This window comes from Bufo gargarizans, chromosome 5 (assembly GCF_014858855.1).
Source record: "Bufo gargarizans isolate SCDJY-AF-19 chromosome 5, ASM1485885v1, whole genome shotgun sequence".
Classification (NCBI taxonomy): domain Eukaryota; kingdom Metazoa; phylum Chordata; class Amphibia; order Anura; family Bufonidae; genus Bufo; species Bufo gargarizans.
Window position 1 is genome coordinate 144,586,787 of NC_058084.1, and position 22,495 is coordinate 144,609,281.

At 40.6% G+C, this 22,495-nt stretch overlaps 1 protein-coding gene across 6 annotated transcripts in view; it reads left to right on the forward strand.

Moving 5' to 3' along the window:
• Positions 1-21,548, forward strand: part of ARHGAP28 (Rho GTPase activating protein 28) — a 215,134-nt gene extending 193,586 nt beyond the window's left edge. For 3 of the 6 annotated variants that reach the window (XM_044293644.1, XM_044293647.1, XM_044293646.1), the window contains exons 13-15: positions 2,635-2,762; positions 15,645-15,703; positions 18,337-21,548. In XM_044293644.1, coding sequence (XP_044149579.1) covers positions 2,635-2,762; positions 15,645-15,703; positions 18,337-18,428 — 279 coding nt within the window. In that variant the 3' untranslated portion in view covers positions 18,429-21,548. The remainder of the gene's footprint in view (positions 1-2,634; positions 2,763-15,644; positions 15,704-18,336) is intronic. The other 3 variants (XM_044293643.1, XM_044293642.1, XM_044293641.1) reach the window with 2 other exon arrangements.
• Positions 21,549-22,495: the final 947 nt, after the last annotated feature.

The following is a 22,495-nucleotide window of genomic DNA, read 5'->3' on the forward strand; positions in this document are numbered from 1 at the left end:
AAAATCAGCAGGATAACCTGTATACAGAACCATGTCATGGTCCTCATTGCCTTGTGATACTGTACACTAAAAGCAAATCAAAGCGTTGTGACCATTACCCTAGGCTTTTATCTGTGTGTATTTAGAACAGTAAGTACCTACACTCTTCTTAGATGGTAGTTGTGTGAGTGGGTGATAATCAGTGTTTAGTACCTCTGCGACCTCCCTCATTTAGCTTTGTGGGTGTTACGGGTAGTAGGTGTGGCACTGTATAAACCAACTCGTTTGGCTTAGGGTAAAGTCTAAGAGCATTATCCTGGACTTCGCTGCAGAGGAGCCACCAGACCTCTACCTCTTAAGATTGATTGTGTTAAAATATAATTATTGTTATAGCTTATTTTAGATATATTGTAGGGGAAGTTTTGTTAAAATTTTTGGGAATATACTGGGAAGAATATGTTTCTTTGTACTAGAAAACAAGGTGTAACCAGTCTTCTTAGCAAAGCTTGAACTGAGCATTGCTAAGAAGAGTCTGTGCTTAGTCTTCAGTGTTCTGCTAAGCACTGAAGACACCTGTGTGTAACAAGTCAGATATGCAGCATGATGGGCAGTGATAGGTCCCATGCACATAGTCAGCGACTGTGGTAGTAAGCTTTGCTGTGAAGACTGTTTGCATGCAGTTTTCTAGTACAAAGAAACATCTTTCCCTAATAAACCATATTACAAAAATGTTTAACATCCCTGTCCCTATACAGTATAAAATAAATAGCAATTACACATTTAGGCTGCTTTCACACTAGCGTTCGGGTTTCCGTTCGTGAGCTCCGTTTGAAGGAGCTCACGAGCGGACCCGAACGCAGCCGTCCAGCCCTGATGCAGTCTGAATGGAGGCGGATCCGCTCAGACTGCATCAGTCTGGCGGCGTTCAGCCTCCGCTCCGCTCGCCTCCGCACGGACAGGCGGACAGCTGAACGCTGCTTGCAGCGTTCGGGTGTCCGCCTGGCCGTGCGGAGGCGTGCGGATCCGTCCAGACTTACAATGTAAGTCAATGGGGACGGATCCGTTTGAAGATGCCACAATGTGGCTCAATCTTCAAGCGGATCCGTCCCCCATTGACTTTACATTGAAAGTCTGGACGGATCCGTCCCAGGCTATTTTCACACTTAGCTTTTTTTAGCTAATATAATGCAGACGGATCCGTTCTGAACGGAGCCTCCGTCTGCATTATTATGGGCGGATCCGTTCAGAACGGATCCGCCCGAACGCTAGTGTGAAAGTAGCCTTAAGCATTGATATCTGATTACAGTAAATAAATACGTATGTCCCACTACCTTCATGTTACTTTCATGGGGGACAGTAAACTATGATATAAGGGATGTGTTTAGGGGGGTCTCCAAAATAATTAACAACATTGCAGACACTATTTTGTAAGAAAATGAATAGTGACTTTTCTCTCTTGGTGGGCTTATCAATTTAGAAGCTTAGTATAATGTTAGTTGGACTTCAGTTACATTAGAACAAAGTGTTAGTATAAAGGGAGTGCATTCATTTTCCAGGCAAATGTTTACAGTGCTGACTTTGATCATATGCCATCTATATAAGAACATGCACCAGACTAGACAAAGGAATGTATGTAATGTAAATAAGATGGAAAATACAGCAGGAAGTTTGATAAAGTCAGCTAGAAACTGTATGGAACTGTCATTTATCTAATGTGGCCACAAGACATCAAGATTGGATGGTATTTCCTTAAAGAACTCTTCCCATTTATTCTGATACTTGGTACGTGCCATGTGCAATGTGAATACTTCCCATTACACGCTGATAGCTTATCTAATTAATAGTTCTGAGATGTGTTCGGTGTCAGATGAGTTGCATCTGCCATGACATTTTTGGGAGTCAATGAAACACTATGAGAAATACAATACAGTAGAAGGGTGGTAGGTTAAAAGGTGCTGTAATAGCTATCTCTTTAAAAAGTACTGGTAGATTCTCTGAATCTGACCAAATAAACGCATTGTATTGGACCTAGCTGTAGAATGTATAATTATGAGGAATGAGGTTTAGGATTCCCAGTCCAGTCATCAGTTCTCTCTCATTGAGGCGTTTTCTGTGACATTTGGTCAGTTCCACTTTTCAACAGTGGTCTATGTTTAAGGGCTAAAAGTGAGATTAGACGTGGCTTGTGGCACATTTACTAATCAATGGCTGGTGGAGCTTCCATTTTTATTGTGACTACTGTCCTTTTCCTTTTAGTTTGAGATATCTTACCCAAACATCTGATAGTATCTGATATTTAATATCATGTATATGCCTAGTATAACGTTTGTGCTTCTTGCTGGTGCTGATTCTGAGAACTCAGTATATAGTGAAGACTATAAGAGAAACTGTTTGATTGGTTGCAATAATTTCTTACATAATCCCACCTTTATCCATACTCATATCTCTTTCAGTGACATGTTTTTAGATTTGCACTCAAGTCCTATAAAATATGTGTTGTGTAACATTGTAAACCGAAGATCCAAGAATGACTAGATGTTACGCGATTTTTTTGTTGGGTTTAATTTATACTACATCCATCATCGCCTCTGAGCCCAAAGGAGAAAGCGTCCTGTGTTCTGATTATTACAGCTCCATTCTGCTTTTATATTTCAGCACTGTGATGTACCTGAAGGAGTGATAAGAGTCTATGCTCCATTGCACTCAAAGGTTTCCATGGCAATCCAGCTGAACACTCGGACAAAAGCCAAAGACATCCTGGCGCGGTTTCAGTGTGAAAACAGGTGCTGTGGTGATCTTTCCCTCCGCTTCCTTCCCTTTATATTCATTTTATGCAACATAATAGCTTCACAATTGTTATGTCATATGACTTGATGATCCGTTGTCTTCCATCTGTTTTTAATGTAATTAATTAGAATTTAGGACTACTTATTTTCAAGTAGGTTTACACAAAAGAATTAATACAATATCCGAGGAACCTTTGGCATACTGCTTTAAACACAAATCAGATACCTACGTCACTATTGTGGCTTAAAAAAGTCATGGCGATTGTGGCGTTTTCTGTGACATTTGGTCCGCAACACTTTTCAACAGTGGTCTATGTTTAAAGGGGTTCTGCAGTTTAGTTTAAACTGATGATCTATCCTCTGGATAGATCATAAGCATCTGACAGGCGGGGGTCCGATTTTTAGCCCAAAATGAGTAGAATTCAATATTTTAAAAATTGTTTTTGATGTTTTAAAGGGGTTGTCCAAGTTGGTTTATTATAGCTGTAACCTCTGGCAGCCAGTTAAAATAATGAAAAAACTTACCTTACCTTCTTGAGCCCCCTCTGTTTCAGTGCCACCAATCTATCCTTTTCCTCAGGCTGCAGCTGTGACATATTGTTTTGGCTGCAGTGCAACATCATATATACTACTGCAGCCAATCACTGGCCTTATCAATGTATGGCTTGAGACTACTGATGCCAGAGATTGGCCGCAGTGACATACAGAATATCACCACTGCAGCCAAAACAATTTAAAGTGAAAAAGACGATTCCGGCACTGTATTTTCTTCCCATAAAATCGTCCTCTTTATTAAATCACAAAAAAGAAACCCGCGTATGGTGGGACTATACTACATTGGTCAAATATACAGAGAAATCGATGATCCCACGTGGATTAAGGATCAGAAAAATGCCCACCACCATATTTTCCGATACCTTTGTTACCAAGTGGAACAGCATTCTGTCACATTGTTCATTGGAACTTATGGGGCTTATTATTAATTGTGAAAATGAGAAACTACAATCATTACAATCTGAAATCCAGGAGTGCAAAGATAGTCTAATCAAATATGAGGGAGAAGCTGATTATACTGAGATGGAGCAAAAAATTATGACATCAGTTAAACAGCTGGAAGATAAAATCATGAGCACCAAACACTCAAAATTTCAGCGAGATCTCCACGACTATGCACGGAATCAGGTGTATGAATGGGGCAGGAGGGAGAACCTCTGCTCCACCCCAAAGTCCATATTAAAGCACCATGGTAAATACCAACGAAAGACGCAGAGAACCGCAAGAGTCAGCTTCTCGTCTGAATTGGACTCTACAGAATATACGGATGCCTCACAAGCCTCACAGGATGACATTAGCTTGCCTGCTAGTGAACGTGAAAATATCACAGTAAAGCCGTCTTACTATAAAAGAAATAAAAATAACGAGAAATCAACTGATGGCAAGTCATCAAAAAACAAAGAAAACATGCAGGACGCAAACATAGGAAAAATGTATGCAATGTCTACCCGTACACAAGAAATAAAAAATGGAGAGTCATACAATAACGACTTGGATGTTCTGAGCCTGTCTAAAGTAAAATTTACAGAAAAACAAATACAAGTGCTATCCCTAGGTTTGAACTTTGCACCGTCAGCTGATTTTGATTTTTTCACCACTATTTTGGACGTTAAGAAATTTATCAGAAACCTCACAGTATCGAGACACTTCCATGATATACCTGATACAGTAGATCATACACCCAATATAGAAAGCAAAGTAAATGTTAATATGTATACAGATCTTTCATTCAATGAACAGCTGTCTCTTCTCTGTCTCTCAGATCTCCATGCAGAATCAGGTGGGGTAGAACCAATAGAGGGATTCAAAACACATAACCCACACTTTTATCCCCTAATTTCCAGAACCACTAGCATGGATACCTTTCAGGACATACTTGAAAAGGAATTAACAGGGCTATATAAAAATACCATGTCAGAGGTACGATCTAACAATCTCTCTGGTTCCCAAAAACAGGCCCTGGTGGAATTAGAATCCATGACAGAAGTAGTCATCAAGATGGCTGATAAAGGGGTATCCATCGTGGTACTTGACAAGAGCAGGTAGGGGAAATTTTGTGTGATGCGTCCACATATAGAAAGCTTGACAAAAACTCACTTGTGGAATATAAATGTGAGTATAACCTACTTATTCAGAAAGGATTAACTCTAGGTTATTTCAATGACACCCAATATCGCTTTCTCTGTGTGAATGCACCCATAACCCCTATCATGCACGCCTTGCCAAAGGTACACAAAGGGGTGGTTCCCCCTCCATTGCGCCCCATTATCTTGGGCATTGGGTCCCTAACTGAACGCATGGGTAATTGGCTGGACAATATACTGCAGCCTTTGGTGAAAAGAATACCGGGGTATCTTAAAGATACAGGAGATGTGTTGCGTGCTATGTATAATTTTGTATGGGACGGCGATGTGTCTGCCGTATCGGATTTCAAGCACTATCTGAACGACAACATGTACAACTTGCGTTTTACGTGTACTGTGGAGGTGGAGTCCATTAGTTTCCTGGATTTGAAATTAACTGGTGTTCCGGATGAAGTAATCTACACGGAGACCCATAGGGAAAAAAACTGCAGGAAACCCCAAATTACATGCTAATAGCCATCATCCGACGCATGTTATAAGGGCCATATCTGTGGGGGAATTCATGCGCGCACGCAGAAACTGTAATACAGAAGTGGCTTTCCAAAAAGAATGTGATGGAATTAAGAGGAGATAAAAAAAAAAGGATATTCGACATGGATGCTAGAAAGAGGGATTAATATTGTGTTAAACAAATCTAGATGCAATCTATTATTTGGATCTAAAAATACCCTTAATAAAACTGCAGACCAAAAAGCCAGCGAATATATGAAAACAGCAAATCAAACCAGTAAGAAAGCTATGAATAGGGATAACATGCAAGCAAAGGATAAATACAAATGGGAAATAGCAGAGAATGACCCACAAACATTGGTTTTGACATACAGACGGCAGTTCAATAAAATACGAAGCATTGTGCAGAAGTGTCTGCCTATTTTATTTGATGACAATATTCTGTACAATGCTTTAAAATATGGCTGTAAAATAGTACCCAGAAAAGCATTAACCATGGCGAGTTCCCTTTCCCCTTCCCTGTACATGGCCAACAAAGACAAAAAATTACAGAGCATGTGGATCAATTACAAAGGCTTCGTGAAATGTGGTAGCCATCCTTGTAAAACATGCAAGTATGTATCAGTCAAAAAAAGTTTCCACAATGCTGACCATTCCACAACCTTCCCTATCGTCAATTGCAAAAGCACGGGGTGATCTATGTCATACAGTGTGTGGAGTGTGATTTGATGTATGTTAGCAGCATCAGTTTAAAAACAGAATATTAGAACATTTGAACTACATTTCAAATCCATCTATTCTTAATATATCTGGTGCTGCCAAACACTTCATCCACACACACAATCGTAGTACGGGTTCCCTCCGTGCATTTGCAATTGAGAAGGTAATGGTGCCAGCCAGGGGAGGGGACCACCAAAAGAAAATACTTTTGAGAGAGGCCTTTTGGATTTTCCTTTTAAATACAAGGGTGCCAACAGGTCTTAATCAAAAGAAAGAACTGATGTACACTCACCTAAAGAATTATTAGGAACACCTGTTCTATTTCTCATTAATGCGATTATCTAGTCAACCAATCACATGGCAGTTGCTTCAATGCATGTAGGGTTGTGGTCCTGGTCAAGACAATCTCCTGAACTCCAAACTGAATGTCAGAATGGGAAAGAAAGGTGATTTAAGAAATTTTGAGTGTGGCATGGTTGTTGGTGCCAGATGGGCCGGTCTGAGTATTTCACAATCTGCTCAGTTACTGGGATTTTCACGCACAACCATTTCTAGTGTTTACAAAGAATGGTGTGAAAAGGGAAAAACATCCAGTATGCGCCAGTCCTGTGGGCGAAAATGCCTTGTTGATGCTAGAGGTCAGAGGAGAATGGGCCGACTGATTCAAGCTGATAGAAGAGCAACGTTGACTTAAATAACCACTCGTTACAACCGAGGTATGCAGCAAAGCATCTGTGAAGCCACAACACGCACAACCTTGAGGCGGATGGGCTACAACAGCAGAAGACCCCACTGGGTACCTCTCATCTCCACTACAAATAGGAAAAAGAGGCTACAATTTGCACAAGCTTACCAAAATTGGACTGTTGAAGACTGGAAAAATTTTGCCTGGTCTGATGAGTCTCGATTTCTGTTGAGACATTCAAATGGTAGAGTCCGAATTTGGCATAAACAGAATGAGAACATGTATTCATCATGCCTTGTTACCACTGTGCAGGCTGGTGGTGGTGGTGTAATGGTGTGGGGGATGTTTTCTGGGCACACTTTAGGCCCCTTAGTGCCAATTGGCCATCGTTTAAATGCCACGGGCTACCTGAGCATTGTTTCTGACCATGTCCATCCCTTCATGACCACCATGTACCCATCCTCTGATGGCTACTTCCAGCAGGATAATGCACCATGTCACAAAGCTCGAATCATTTCAAATTGGTTTCTTGAACATGACAATGAGTTCACTGTGCTAAAATGGCCCCCACAGTCACTAGATCTCAACCCAATAGAGCATCTTTGGGATGTGGTGGAATGGGAGCTTCGTGCCCTGGATGTGCATCCCTCAAATCTCCATCAACTGCAAGATGCTATCATATCAATATGGGCCAACATTTCTAAAGAATGCTATCAGCACCTTGTTGAATTAATGCCATGTAGAATTAAGGCAGTTCTGAAGGCAAAAGGGGGTCCAACACCGTATTAGTAAGGTGTTCCTAGTAATTCTTTAGGTGAGTGTATATTTACCAATAATTTTATTTTTATATCGGAAGTTAGCATTTAACCTTTTAGTTGCCATTGGATGATAATTACTATATCATATTATATGTCTGTCTATTATGGTTTACTTACAAGCAATCCCAATATTTCCATTCATATTATAATAACTAGGAGATTGTGGCCGTGCATAATCCATCTCTCCACTCATTTTGCATGTAGAGTTCTCTACAGGTTATATGTATGTATATTTTATTTGTTATTGATATTTTGTACATGCCTTATTCACATGATGCGTCTCCTCAAACCTTGCGCTTGTGCTTGCTTTCTTGATATGCAAAGGCTTCTAGCCATGATGACATGCATAGTCCAAGCGCAGGGTAGTGCGGAGCGCATCGTGTGGGGCTTTTTTAACTAATATGTTTACTGAAAATGATACTCCAGGTTTGAGTCTTTGGGTTGATTAAGCTATGACATCATGTTACCACCACCCACCAGTTGGGGGAGGGTACAGAGGTCTTTAAATTTTCTAAACCCTCAGACCATATTGTTACGACTAAGGAGAAGGTCTCTGAAATGCGTAAACAACTGCTTGTTTGTGATACTGTCCGCACATGCTGTGATTTAATAAAGAGGAAGATTTTATGGGAAGAAAATACAGTGCCGGAATCTTTTTTCACTTCACTTTGCCTACACATCCAGGAACTTGCTGGTTTTACTCCGGGCACACAGGATATTACATGCTGATTAGGTGAGCTGGACTAACGTTTCTTATAAGCCAAAAAATGTTTCATGGCTGCAGACCAGGGAAAAAGACAGAATGGCAGTGTTGTATTAGAGGGGGCTCAGGAATGTAATGTAAGTTTTTTTTCACAATTCTAACAGCCGGCCAGCAGGTTATAGCTATAATAGAGCAACATGTACAATCCCTTTAAAGTAACCAGCAGCACTCCTGTCCAAGGTTTCATTATGGTACTACATAGCAAGAAGATACAGTTACTATAAAGAAGAGACAGTTATTATAAATGACACATAATAAGAGCAGGCCCTCACAAATTTTGCACTGGGGCCCAAAAGCATCAAGTTTCACTTCTGAACTCAGCCTTATTTACTTGAATAGGGGTGCACTAATGGACATGAGTGAAAAAGACCTCTTTATTCTAATCCTGTAAACCACTTTAAGAAAGAAGTAAGGCAGGAAGGCATTAAAGTAACAGTTTGATTGGTGCTTTCCATAACAGCATCTACGTATAAAATGTCTATGTTAAACTGGATTATAGGGGTGATGTACACTCACCTAAAGAATTATTAGGAACACCTGTTCTATTTCTCATTAATGCGATTATCTAGTCAACCAATCACATGGCAGTTGCTTCAATGCATGTAGGGTTGTGGTCCTGGTCAAGACAATCTCCTGAACTCCAAACTGAATGTCAGAATGGGAAAGAAAGGTGATTTAAGAAATTTTGAGTGTGGCATGGTTGTTGGTGCCAGATGGGCCGGTCTGAGTATTTCACAATCTGCTCAGTTACTGGGATTTTCACGCACAACCATTTCTAGTGTTTACAAAGAATGGTGTGAAAAGGGAAAAACATCCAGTATGCGCCAGTCCTGTGGGCGAAAATGCCTTGTTGATGCTAGAGGTCAGAGGAGAATGGGCCGACTGATTCAAGCTGATAGAAGAGCAACGTTGACTTAAATAACCACTCGTTACAACCGAGGTATGCAGCAAAGCATCTGTGAAGCCACAACACGCACAACCTTGAGGCGGATGGGCTACAACAGCAGAAGACCCCACTGGGTACCTCTCATCTCCACTACAAATAGGAAAAAGAGGCTACAATTTGCACAAGCTTACCAAAATTGGACTGTTGAAGACTGGAAAAATTTTGCCTGGTCTGATGAGTCTCGATTTCTGTTGAGACATTCAAATGGTAGAGTCCGAATTTGGCATAAACAGAATGAGAACATGTATTCATCATGCCTTGTTACCACTGTGCAGGCTGGTGGTGGTGGTGTAATGGTGTGGGGGATGTTTTCTGGGCACACTTTAGGCCCCTTAGTGCCAATTGGCCATCGTTTAAATGCCACGGGCTACCTGAGCATTGTTTCTGACCATGTCCATCCCTTCATGACCACCATGTACCCATCCTCTGATGGCTACTTCCAGCAGGATAATGCACCATGTCACAAAGCTCGAATCATTTCAAATTGGTTTCTTGAACATGACAATGAGTTCACTGTGCTAAAATGGCCCCCACAGTCACTAGATCTCAACCCAATAGAGCATCTTTGGGATGTGGTGGAATGGGAGCTTCGTGCCCTGGATGTGCATCCCTCAAATCTCCATCAACTGCAAGATGCTATCCTATCAATATGGGCCAACATTTCTAAAGAATGCTATCAGCACCTTGTTGAATTAATGCCATGTAGAATTAAGGCAGTTCTGAAGGCAAAAGGGGGTCCAACACCGTATTAGTAAGGTGTTCCTAGTAATTCTTTAGGTGAGTGTATATTTACCAATAATTTTATTTTTATATCGGAAGTTAGCATTTAACCTTTTAGTTGCCATTGGATGATAATTACTATATCATATTATATGTCTGTCTATTATGGTTTACTTACAAGCAATCCCAATATTTCCATTCATATTATAATAACTAGGAGATTGTGGCCGTGCATAATCCATCTCTCCACTCATTTTGCATGTAGAGTTCTCTACAGGTTATATGTATGTATATTTTATTTGTTATTGATATTTTGTACATGCCTTATTCACATGATGCGTCTCCTCAAACCTTGCGCTTGTGCTTGCTTTCTTGATATGCAAAGGCTTCTAGCCATGATGACATGCATAGTCCAAGCGCAGGGTAGTGCGGAGCGCATCGTGTGGGGCTTTTTTAACTAATATGTTTACTGAAAATGATACTCCAGGTTTGAGTCTTTGGGTTGATTAAGCTATGACATCATGTTACCACCACCCACCAGTTGGGGGAGGGTACAGAGGTCTTTAAATTTTCTAAACCCTCAGACCATATTGTTACGACTAAGGAGAAGGTCTCTGAAATGCGTAAACAACTGCTTGTTTGTGATACTGTCCGCACATGCTGTGATTTAATAAAGAGGAAGATTTTATGGGAAGAAAATACAGTGCCGGAATCTTTTTTCACTTCACTTTGCCTACACATCCAGGAACTTGCTGGTTTTACTCCGGGCACACAGGATATTACATGCTGATTAGGTGAGCTGGACTAACGTTTCTTATAAGCCAAAAAATGTTTCATGGCTGCAGACCAGGGAAAAAGACAGAATGGCAGTGTTGTATTAGAGGGGGCTCAGGAATGTAATGTAAGTTTTTTTTCACAATTCTAACAGCCGGCCAGCAGGTTATAGCTATAATAGAGCAACATGTACAATCCCTTTAAAGTAACCAGCAGCACTCCTGTCCAAGGTTTCATTATGGTACTACATAGCAAGAAGATACAGTTACTATAAAGAAGAGACAGTTATTATAAATGACACATAATAAGAGCAGGCCCTCACAAATTTTGCACTGGGGCCCAAAAGCATCAAGTTTCACTTCTGAACTCAGCCTTATTTACTTGAATAGGGGTGCACTAATGGACATGAGTGAAAAAGACCTCTTTATTCTAATCCTGTAAACCACTTTAAGAAAGAAGTAAGGCAGGAAGGCATTAAAGTAACAGTTTGATTGGTGCTTTCCATAACAGCATCTACGTATAAAATGTCTATGTTAAACTGGATTATAGGGGTGATATCTATCACTCCCAAAGCCTTAGTAGGAGAGAACTAACACTTTAAAAAAGTTGCAACCCTCTTTTAATCAGAGTTGGAGCAGAAAATCCTTAAACTCTGTTGTGGCAGGCTTTAATGTTTACATGCGTTTATCTTAGGCCCCACTGTCACGTACCGGCAGGACAGGTAGTGGATCCTCTGGACCAGAGAGGCGATGGCGCGGGTTGTACTAAAAGGACCGGTTCTAAGCAGTTACTGGTCTTCACCAGAGCCCGCCGCAAGGCGGGATGGATTTGCTGCGGCGGTAACTACCAGGTCGTGTCCCCTAGTAACAACTCGACCTCTCTGGCAGCTGATAAGGCGTGGTACACAGGGAGAAGGCAAGAGCGTAGTCGGACGTAGCAGAGGTCAGGGCAGGCGGCAAAGGTTCTAAGGCGAGTAGCTGGTAGCAACGGGTTCGGCAACAGGCAAGGCAAACAAACACTGTGGAACGCTTTCTCTGAGGCACAAGGCACAAAGATCCGGCAGGAAGCTGTGGGAGGAGAAGGTATAAATGGGCAGTGCACAGGTGCAGCCTAATTAAGTCAGCACTGCCTCTCACAAACCTTAACCCTTAATATCCCTTTTGGACCAGGCACCAATCACTGGTGCACTGGCCCTTTGAATCTAAGAGTCCCGGCGCACGCGCGCCCTAGAGAGCGAGGACGCACACGCCGAGACACTGGAGTGCTGCCTGGGGGCATACGCTGTGAGCGCTCCGCGGCCAGCAGGGGACCCGGAGCGCTCAGCGTAACACCCACTATTTCATGTGTTATACTTGTGTGCTGCCGTCATGGTTTCCAAATCTGTTTAGTATACAGTAGGGTCAAATCATTGTTTATTAGGAAAACTGAATGCTATTACTATGAATATTTTACAAGAGGAATTTGGGTTTTGGAGAAATGTTTGTTCTATGCAGTCAGGCTTGGTGTGCATGCACTTCATTAAATTGACTTTCTCTAGAGTCAGTCTTGATTAAAAATCTTATACCATTTTGTGTCTACGGCTCTTTTTCAAACGTCTACATATCAAGAGGTATAAGCTCTAAATAAACCGTTTATAAAGTGTGATCCAACAGTCATGGGGTAGGTTCAACCAGAATTATTTTGGAGGACATTTTGAAATAGATTTTTCTGCAGGTTTTCAAAAGGAATCAGAAACATAAAGGAAGGACTTATACTTCTCCTTCCTGATGGATCCACTGCTGGCTTTGGCTGATTCACCTGCAGGAAAATCTGACTCAAAACCTCCTCCAACAAAGCTCTGTGTGAACCTACCCGTGGGTTACTACATTATATCTTCCCCCTTATTTTCTAACCTACAGTGGGAGAGGAAAAATGGGGAAGAGGGTGAAGCTAAATCCACACCACACCTGGATTACATTCTGCTGGGCTGTTTGGACTGTTTGAAATTGTCCACTAAACATATCCTCTATGGATTTGTTTGTAACCATAAAGACACATAGGTCTGCACACAAGCTGTATACACTCAAATACATTCAAAATGTATTGGATGAATAGGAGCAAAGAAATATTGCAAAGATACTTAACCTTTAAAGGGAACCTGTCATCAACTGTATGCTGCCCATACTAACGGCAGAATAAAGTAGAGGCAGGTGAGTTGATTTCAGCAGTCTGTCATTTAAAAGTTAAAAGTAAGTGGTTGCGAGAATTAACCTCACAATCATTGCAGACTAGGCCTGGAAAAGAGTCCCGGCCACCTGAGAAGATTCATGGTTATTCCTGAATTCCTGCTCTCCCGCCCACCAGCTGATGACTGACCGTCTTCTACCTAGTTTTCTCCCTTTCTCTGTAGGAGAGAACTGCCAACCATCAGCAGATGAGTGAGAGTGCAGGAGATTGTGAATAACCATGACTCTTCTCAGGTAGATCTGACTCTATTAAAGGCCTGTTCTGCAATGATTATGATGCTTGTTCTCGGCAATGACTTACTTTTAGCTCATGAGTGACACACTGCTGAAATCAGCATTTCTGTCACTATTTTATGCTGCCCTCAGTGAGGTCAGCATAAAGTTGATGATGGTTTTCTTTAAGGGCTCCTCACAAAAAGATCTTTGCACAGACACTCTGCCTATTTACAGTTGCAAGAAAAAGTATGTGAACCCTTTGGAATGATATGAATTTCTGCACAAATTGGTCATAAAATGTGATCTGATCTTCATCTAAGTCACAACAATAGACAATCACAGTCTGCTTAAACTAATAACACACAAATAATTAAATGTTACCATGTTTGTATTGAACACACCATGTAAACATTCATAGTGCAGGTGGAAAAAGTATGTGAAGCCCTAGACTAATGACATCTCCAAGAGCTAATTGGAGTGAGGGGTCAGTCAACTGGAGTCCGATCAATGAGATAAGATTGAAGGTGTTTGTTACAGCTGCCCTGCCCTATAAAAAACACACACCAGTTTTGGGTTTTCTTTTCACAAGAAGCATAGCCTGATGTTAATGATGCCTCGCACAAAAGAGCTTTCAGAAGACCTACGATTAAGAATTGTTGACTTGCATAAAGCTGGAAAGGGTTATAAAAGTATCTCCAAAAGCCTTTCTGTTCATCAGGAGAAAGTTGAGCACTGCTGCTACTCTCCCTAGGAGTGGCCGTCTTGTAAAGATGACTGCAGGAGCACACCGCAGACTCCTCAATGAGGTGAAGACGAATCCTAGAGTGTCAGCTAAAGACTTACAAAAGTCTCTGGCATATGCTAACATCCTGTTAGTGAATCTACGATAGGTAAAACACTAAACAAGAATGGATTTCATGGGAGGATACCACATAGGAAGCCACTGATGTCCAAAAAAAACATTGCTGCACGTTTACAGTTTGCACAAGAGCACCTGGATGTTCCACTGCAGTACTGGCAAAATATTCTGTAGACAGATTAAACCAAAGTTGAGTTGTTTGGAAGAAACACACAACACTATGTGTGGAGAAAAAGAGGCACAGCACACCAACATCAAAACCTCATCCCAACTGTGAAGTATGGTGGTGGGGGTATAATGGTTTGGGGCTGCTTTGCTGCGTCAGGGCCTGTACGCATCCTATCATCGAAGGAAAAATAAATTCCCAAGTTTATCAAGACATTTTGCAGGAGAACTTAAGGCCATCTGTCCACCAGCTGAAGCTCAACAGAAGATGGGTGTTGCAACAGGACAACGACCCAAAACATAGAAGTAAATCAACAACAGAATGGCTTAAACAGAATAAAATACGCCCTCTGGAGTGGTCCAGTCAGAGTCCTGATCTCAACCTGATTGAGATGCTGTGGCATGACCTCAAGAAAGCGATTCACACCAGACATCCCAAGAATATTGCTGAACTGAAACAGTTCTGTAAAGAGGAATGGTCAAGAATTACTCCTGACCGTTGTACATGTCTGATCTGCAACTACAGGAAACGTTTGGTTGAAGTTATTGCTGCCAAAGGAGGTTCAACCAGTTATTAAATCCAAGGGTTTACATACTTTTTCCACCTGCACTGTGAATGTTTACATGGTGTGTTCAATAAAAACATGGTAACATTTTATTCTTTGTGTGTTATTAGTTTAAGAAGACTGTGATTGTCTATTGTTGTGACTTAGATGAAGCTCAGATCACATTTTATGACCAATTTGTGCAGAAATCCATATTATTCCAAAGGGTTTGCATACTTTTTCTTGCAACTGTATATTACGTGTTTGTAGTCTTAAAATATCATTGTTGAAATAGCTCAGAAGCTCTTAGTCTCTTCTGAATATTGGTTGTTCAAAGATAAGTGCCATTGATAAGCGACATTTTTATGCGCTGCTGTATAGAAGGTCAAGCACAATTAATAGCAGGCAATATGGAATTGAATTAACTCCTCATTGCAGCTGGTGCAGTTACATGTTTACTAGAGATTATATTCAGATTTTGTTTATTTGCCTGTAAACATTATACAAATATTATTGGTGGCATCTGGCTTTCTCTTCTTGTTTAATGAATCGAGAATCTTTGTTGAGGGCTATATTCATTATAGTAATAAGAGGGGAACCAAACAGTTTTGCACCAGAATGTCTGGTTAGAATTCTGGAACTAATTAGTGGTACACCCCAGAGAATACAACGCAGAGATGACAGCTGGGGCCAAGAATCTCATACAATAGGCTGGTTTTACATATTTAGAATGAAAGCAAACTACATAGAGATGTTTCCAATCAAAGGCCTGAAATGTTCTGTTTTGCTTTTCAGCCGTGGCACTTCTGATAAATCACTCAACCAAAGTTTATATGAAATTGGCGGAAACATAGGTAAGCATGATTGTCAGCTGTACATTATGTATGATGTCATAGCTTGCTCGACTGAACCATATTCATGATCTACCATGGTTGTATGAATGTAGCAGGCAAGGTTAAAAGGGACTTGTCAGTTGATTTCTGCTGCCCTATCTAAGAGCTGGAGGTGATAGAGGGAGATATACTGTAGATTTAAATGATTGGAACAGGATGAGTAGAGATAGTCCTGATTACTCCACCCATGTAGGATCAATGACAACCCGTCTTGTATCAGTGTGTACACAGAAGGCTGTCCATCGCTGTGTGTGGGCGGAGTAATTTAGGACTCTCACTGTCTCTATTAGGAGTCCTGTCTGCTTTAAATCATATAAACCTGTTCATCACAAAGCTCAGATTCTCTTCCTCCATTCTTGCTCTCAGATAGGGCAGCAGAAATCTCCTTACAGCTTCACTTTAGGTAGAAATAAAACTACTCAAGAATTGCCAGAATGTTTCAAGACTATCTGTAATGCTGCAGTAATGTGTTCTCACATTAGAAACCTAAAAACATCAGCTCAGGTTAGTAATAATAGATACCAAGTATCAGATTCAAAGCAGGCCACGACACCTGTAGGAGGACATTTACCACACCACTGGCATTATAAATTGAATGTGTTTACAAGTTACAATGGCCCAGAAAATGTTATCAGTTAGGCACTTAAACAACCACTATATAAAGCTTACTACTGCAGTAGAAAGCATTCTGTGATGCACTGTAGCTTTGTCCAGGTCGTTACTTTTATTTTTCCATCTGATGCCCTTTTTCCTGTTTTCTAGTTTAATAATAGCCGGACTTTTGGATCATAACCAAAAAACGGGCAGTGAGCAACAATTTTCCAAAGCTCAGGGCATCTGTAAATCAGCAATGATAAATGCCTCTGTAATTGCCCGACTCAGTTTACAACCTTTGTTTAAAGGGGTATTCCCACTTCATTAAATAGGGTTACATTAAATCATTGCCCCCCACTGAACATTTCTTATTATACATGTAATGTGGGACTCCCAGGCTATGAGCTGTGCGCTACGATTGGCCAACGCTGCAGCAAGGGACAACCCTAATACAAAAACTCTGCCCAGTACAACAGAGGGAGCTGCAGACACCGGAGCCTATACCGGGCGAAAGGAGCGGCGCCCAGACATACTAGTAAGTGCAGGGGGACCCCTGGTCGCCGCTCTGCCCACTGATATAGTTAGTTTTTAGTTTTTAAACTAGTGAAAGGTCCTCTTTAACTCAAAGAATCAAATGAGTCTGAGACTCATTCGATTCTTTTAACTAATAAACTCTCAGACGATTATGAGTCCCTGCACGACTCCCCCTGTGCTGTTACTTGCTGAGTGATAGCAATCCACAGCAGGAGAGATGAGCTTCACAGACACTGCCGGGAGCCAGTCAGCCTGATGACTCATACTATTCACATGAACGAGCACGCAGGACTCAGCTCTCAGTGTGAGGTCATAAGGAGGCGTGGCCAGCCTTCACTCTAGCTGCCTAAGCCCGTCCAGCTTTAGAAGCCTCAAACCAGGAAGTGAGTTCTGCTGTAACTGCAGCTCAGGTTGATTTAGCAAAATGGGAATACCCCTTTAAGCCTGCTACAGCTTTAGCACTACTGACAGTATCTGTTAAAGGGGCTGTCTGACCTAAATAAATAAAATTAATGATTGACACGAAAATAAAATAATGCTACCTTTTAAAGCCCTGCTGTTCCATTTACACCACTTTCAATCACCACTGGACTGGGAGTGATGATGTCCAAACCCTATGGTTATGTGTGTATGGATGCCATATGACCACTGAGCCTCTGCATTCACTTTCCATTCTTACCCAGATGACTGCTGATGCCAGTGCTTGGTCTCAGTGATTACATGAATAGGAACAGAATGCCATCACTTCTGCTCTGGCAGGGAAACAGTGGGGACAGGGGCCCCGCCAGCAATGTCCCTGCAACCGCCCTGTATGGATTGCCTTAAAATGCAACAAATGTATTAAGAGGCCCCAGCCTCATATAATAAATTTGTTAGATCTTATTCCAGTGCACTATTTATTAAAACTGATGTATGACATTATAGTACATTCCATCCTAAAATCCTGGGTCAGTCAGAAGGTTACAGCTATGCTAACAAGTAATATGATTAGTAACATAATACAATATGTCTATAAAGTGTTCACAGATCTTTACCCAAAATGTAAAAAAACAAACAGAAGAAAAATCCAGCTTTCCAAGAAATGTGATAATCTTTAATACATACGTGCCTTACAAGCCGACATACAATACATACATGTCTACGCTTTTCGGATCACAAAAATGTGGACCCTTACTCATGACATTACTTAGTCATAAGTAAGGGTCCACATTTTTGTGATCTGAAACGCGTAGACATGTATGTATTGTATGGTGGCTTGTAAGGCACGTATGTATTAAAGATTATCACTTTTCTTGGGAAGCTGGATTTTTTTTCTGTTTGATTTTTTGCATTTGGCGCTTGGTTCCTGACGTCTATCCGCGCCTCCCTTGGATTTTGAACAGCCGGGTGAGCACTGCAATCTGACTTTGTTTTTACCCAAAATGTATTCCATCTGTCACTGACTACACCACTCTTTTCTTCTCTAGGTGAACACTGCTTAGACCCGGACACCTATATGCTGGATGTATATCATGTAAATCCTAATGCAGAATGGATATTAAAACCCAAAAACAGCTGAGAACCATGGATTGTGCAGCAATTCCTTTATCTTCAAGCCACACTGTTGGAATGTATTGGACTGAGGGCAGTACAGGTGCTATGTACTATGACTCACATTGCTTGAGATGATAGACTATGAAGACATGGGTACTTTGGAAAGTGAACACTAAATCTGTGGAGAAAATATGTGGCCCTTGAATGAGCATCTTATTTTTGCTCTTAGTGGAATATAATTTATGCCATTTTTTTTTTTTTTAAGTAAAACATTTAACGGCCATTCTAAGCTGAATGTACCTGGTCTCGTCAGATTGCAGCTCAAGACCTGGCAAGTACCAGCTTGGGAGTCTGGCTGGGAGTCCTTGGTTCTGTTGACTAAGTAAAACACTACCAGAATGCTGGAGTTGTCAGATCCGATCCTCAGTCCTTACTGACTGTCCCTTCTACAAGTATTATTGTTGACATTGATGTAATGTTGGCCTTTTTACTGCTGGACAGACATTGAACCCTTTCATGGGTCACATTGATGCATTTAGAAACTCTTTATATTGTGACATGAATGCTTTACTCAGCATCTCAGAAGAAATCTTGACTGTAACTGTTGTACGTCCTTTTGTATAGGAACCACTACTTTTGTACAGTTACATTTTATATCTATTTGTAGATATTCCATAATGTTTGTTTTTTTTGTATTTTTTAAACATTTCCTCTGAACGCATATGTAACATATGTCAACCATCTGTCATTACTTCAGTATTCACATAATATGTTTTTAACATTCACAATAGTGGGTGCCTCTTCCATAGGCCATGAGTGTTTCTGCCAGGGGATATGTTGTAAATTGAAATATCCAGGCACCTTGCCAACTGGCATGTATGTTTTAGACTTGTGTTAAAGCGATTCTTGCGTGACTTGTTTATTTTGATTGTGGAATGCATTATTATTGCAGGTTTGTATGAAAATGAATTCACATGTATAAGCATAAATCCAGTGTTCAATAGAAAGGTGCTGCATTGTGTCATAATATACAGAGAGGCACCTAACCCTTCGGGAGAATGGACTTTGGTCATTGGTTTCCTTATTTTGCTCATATTCCTCACAGCTGCCATTATAAAAGGGACTTAAATGAGAAATTCATTGAATATCATCGAATGTCATGGAAACTTACAGTGCATTCAAAAAGTCTTCACTTTTTTCACATTTTGTTATGTTGTGGCCTTATACTAAAATAAAATAAAAATCAAGTTTTTCCTCATCATTCTGCACTCATTATCCCAAAATGACAACATTAAAACAGAATGTTAAAAGTCTTTGCTAATTTATTGAAAAAGAAAACATAAAATCGTGCATTCAGGAAGTGAAGTTGAAGTGATTTCAGCCTCTAGTTTTTTTAAGTGACATGCCACAAGGTTTGCACATCTTGATTTGGGGATTTCCTGCTATTATTCTCTGCAGATCATCTTAAGATCTCTCAGGTTGGATGGGGACCGTCAGAGGCAGCCCGTTTTCAGGTCTCTCCAGAGATGTTCAATTGGGTTCAATCAAGTCAGGGCACAGGCTAGGCTACTCAAGAATATTCACAGAGATGTCGCTAAGCCACTACTGCTACTACTTGGCTGTGTGCTTAGGGTTATTTTCTTGTTGGAAGGTGGACCTTTGGCACAATCTGAAGTCCAAAGCACTCTGGATCAGGTTTTCATTAAGAAAATCTCTACTTTAAGCTTTCCCTCAACTCTGACCAGTCTCCCTTCCCCAGACATTGATAAACAACCCAATAGCATGATGAACACCTCAATAGCATAATGAAGCCACCACCATGCTTCACTGTAGGGATGATATTAGCAGGTGATGAGCAGTGCTAGACATGACACTTAGAATTGAGGTTTCATCAGTCCAGAGAATCTGTTTTATCACAGTCTGAGTTCTTCCTCCTTTTGGCTTGGTTTCTGCACTGATTTGCATTGTCAGCAGAGACCTTACATATAAATAGGTGTGTGTTTCCAAATCATGTCCAGTCAACGGAATTTAACACAGGTGAACTACAATCAACGTATAGAAACATCTCAAAGATGATCCAAAAATGGAAGGCCCAGAAAGAAATTTCTAGTGTCATAGCAAAGGTTCTAAATACTTATGTTCATGCAATATTTTAGCTTTTCCTTTTAAATAAGTGTGCAAACATTTCTAAAATTCTGTTTTCACTTTGTCATTATGGGGTATTATGCAGAATGATGGGGGAAACTCGATGTGTTTTTTTTTTTTATTTTAGCACAAGGCCATAACATAAAATGTGAAAAAATTGAAAAGAGTCAAGTCTTTTCGAAAGCATTGTATAAGAAAATCCTATTGATGAAAAGTCTGTAATCCCAGGTCATCACTGATTTCTATTACCAAATTTTTTACGTTACTTACTAAAAGACCATTAATATCAATATCATTATTGCTGCAATGTTGTGAAAACTTTGAAATCTATGTGCAATAGCTAAGTGGGTTTTACTGGACTTTATAGAGCCCATTCCTTTGGAAAATCTGTAGTGATTCGGGAAAACAGACTTCATCAATGTGATTATTCAAAAAAATATAAATTATATGTCCTACAGATACCTCCAACAGATGCCGCTCAACAGTCATACTTCACTATAGATTCCCAAACTTAATCCTAATTTTGTTAGGCTTTCAATCCAGGTTAGCTATGACATTGCATATTTACCAATTTATATTCAGGGATAATTGTCGGACAGCCCCAGGAAATAAGGAAGTATGTTATTCAGGACGGGTAAACCTCAGCACAGATCTAATATATAGAGCCATGGCCTGTCATGCGTCTATACTGTAACCATTTTTTTCTTAATCTGAGTTTTCTATTTAGAGAGGAATAAAGTCTCATATAGATACAATGTGGTAGCACAGACTCTGTGTCTTGTCATACAAGGTCCATGCATGTATCTTGCTATGCTGAGTGCTTAAAAAATGGTACCGCTGCATGCCAAAATACTAATAAAGTTCCAATATGTTTTTTTTTTATAAAGAAGTAGTTACAGCAACATAGTAATACATAGTCTTTAAATTCAGGTTGTGTTCACATCTACATTAGGAGCCTTTGTTGCAGATTTTTAAAAATACTGTAAAAAACTGTGCAGCGTGTCATATTGTATGGTGAAATGGAAATGATGATGCAGATGTGAACATAGCCTTAATGTATTCCTAATCAACATAATCCTTATACACCATGAAATTTTGTATGTAAAATCTTGTGGCTCAGGCAGCTCAGGTGTCAGCGTACTACAGCTCATTTCCTTGTGACATGGCCACTACACAATGGATAGAGTATTCTACTTCTGGCTTCTTCCATTGTTATGTTTCCCTCACCAGTGGCTGCCTGTAAAAAGTGATTGTGGGGGTGCAGGTGTTAGACACCCACAGATCTGATATCGATGAACTGTCTGGAGGATAAGTCATCAACATAAAAAGGCGAAATACCCCTTTTACCAACATGCATTTAAAATCACTACATGAAAATTATTTAAACAGAAGGGAGAAAATGAAGGGACTGATTTCCCGACTTTACCGTACCTGCAATGAATGCCCCCAACGTTTATTCTTGTGAGAGCTATAGTCAGCTATTTCCAGCAGTCCCATAGGGAGTGAATGGAATGGCAGTGTGCATGTTTGGTCACCTCTAAATTCAGAGGACATGTAACCCCCGTTTATGTGATTGATGATGGTCCAGCGGTCAGACCTCCCCACCAATCAGAAACTTATTCTGTATCCAGTGGCTAGGGATACGTTGGGGGATCATAGTCTCATAAAGGGAAAATATGACCTAACTGAAAAAGTAACTGAGGCTAAAAGTACATCAATAAATCCATATGTAAGTTTTTTTAAAGGGAACCTGTCACTTGGATTTTGGGTATAGAGCTGAGGACATGGGCTGCTAGATCGCCGCTAGTACATCCGCAATATCCAGTCCCCATAGCTCTGTGGGCTTTTATTGTGTCAAAAAAATGATTTTATATATATGTAAATGAACCTTAGATGAGTCTACTCCATGCTTGAGAGATGAGCCCAGCGTTCTCTGACTCTGAGCCC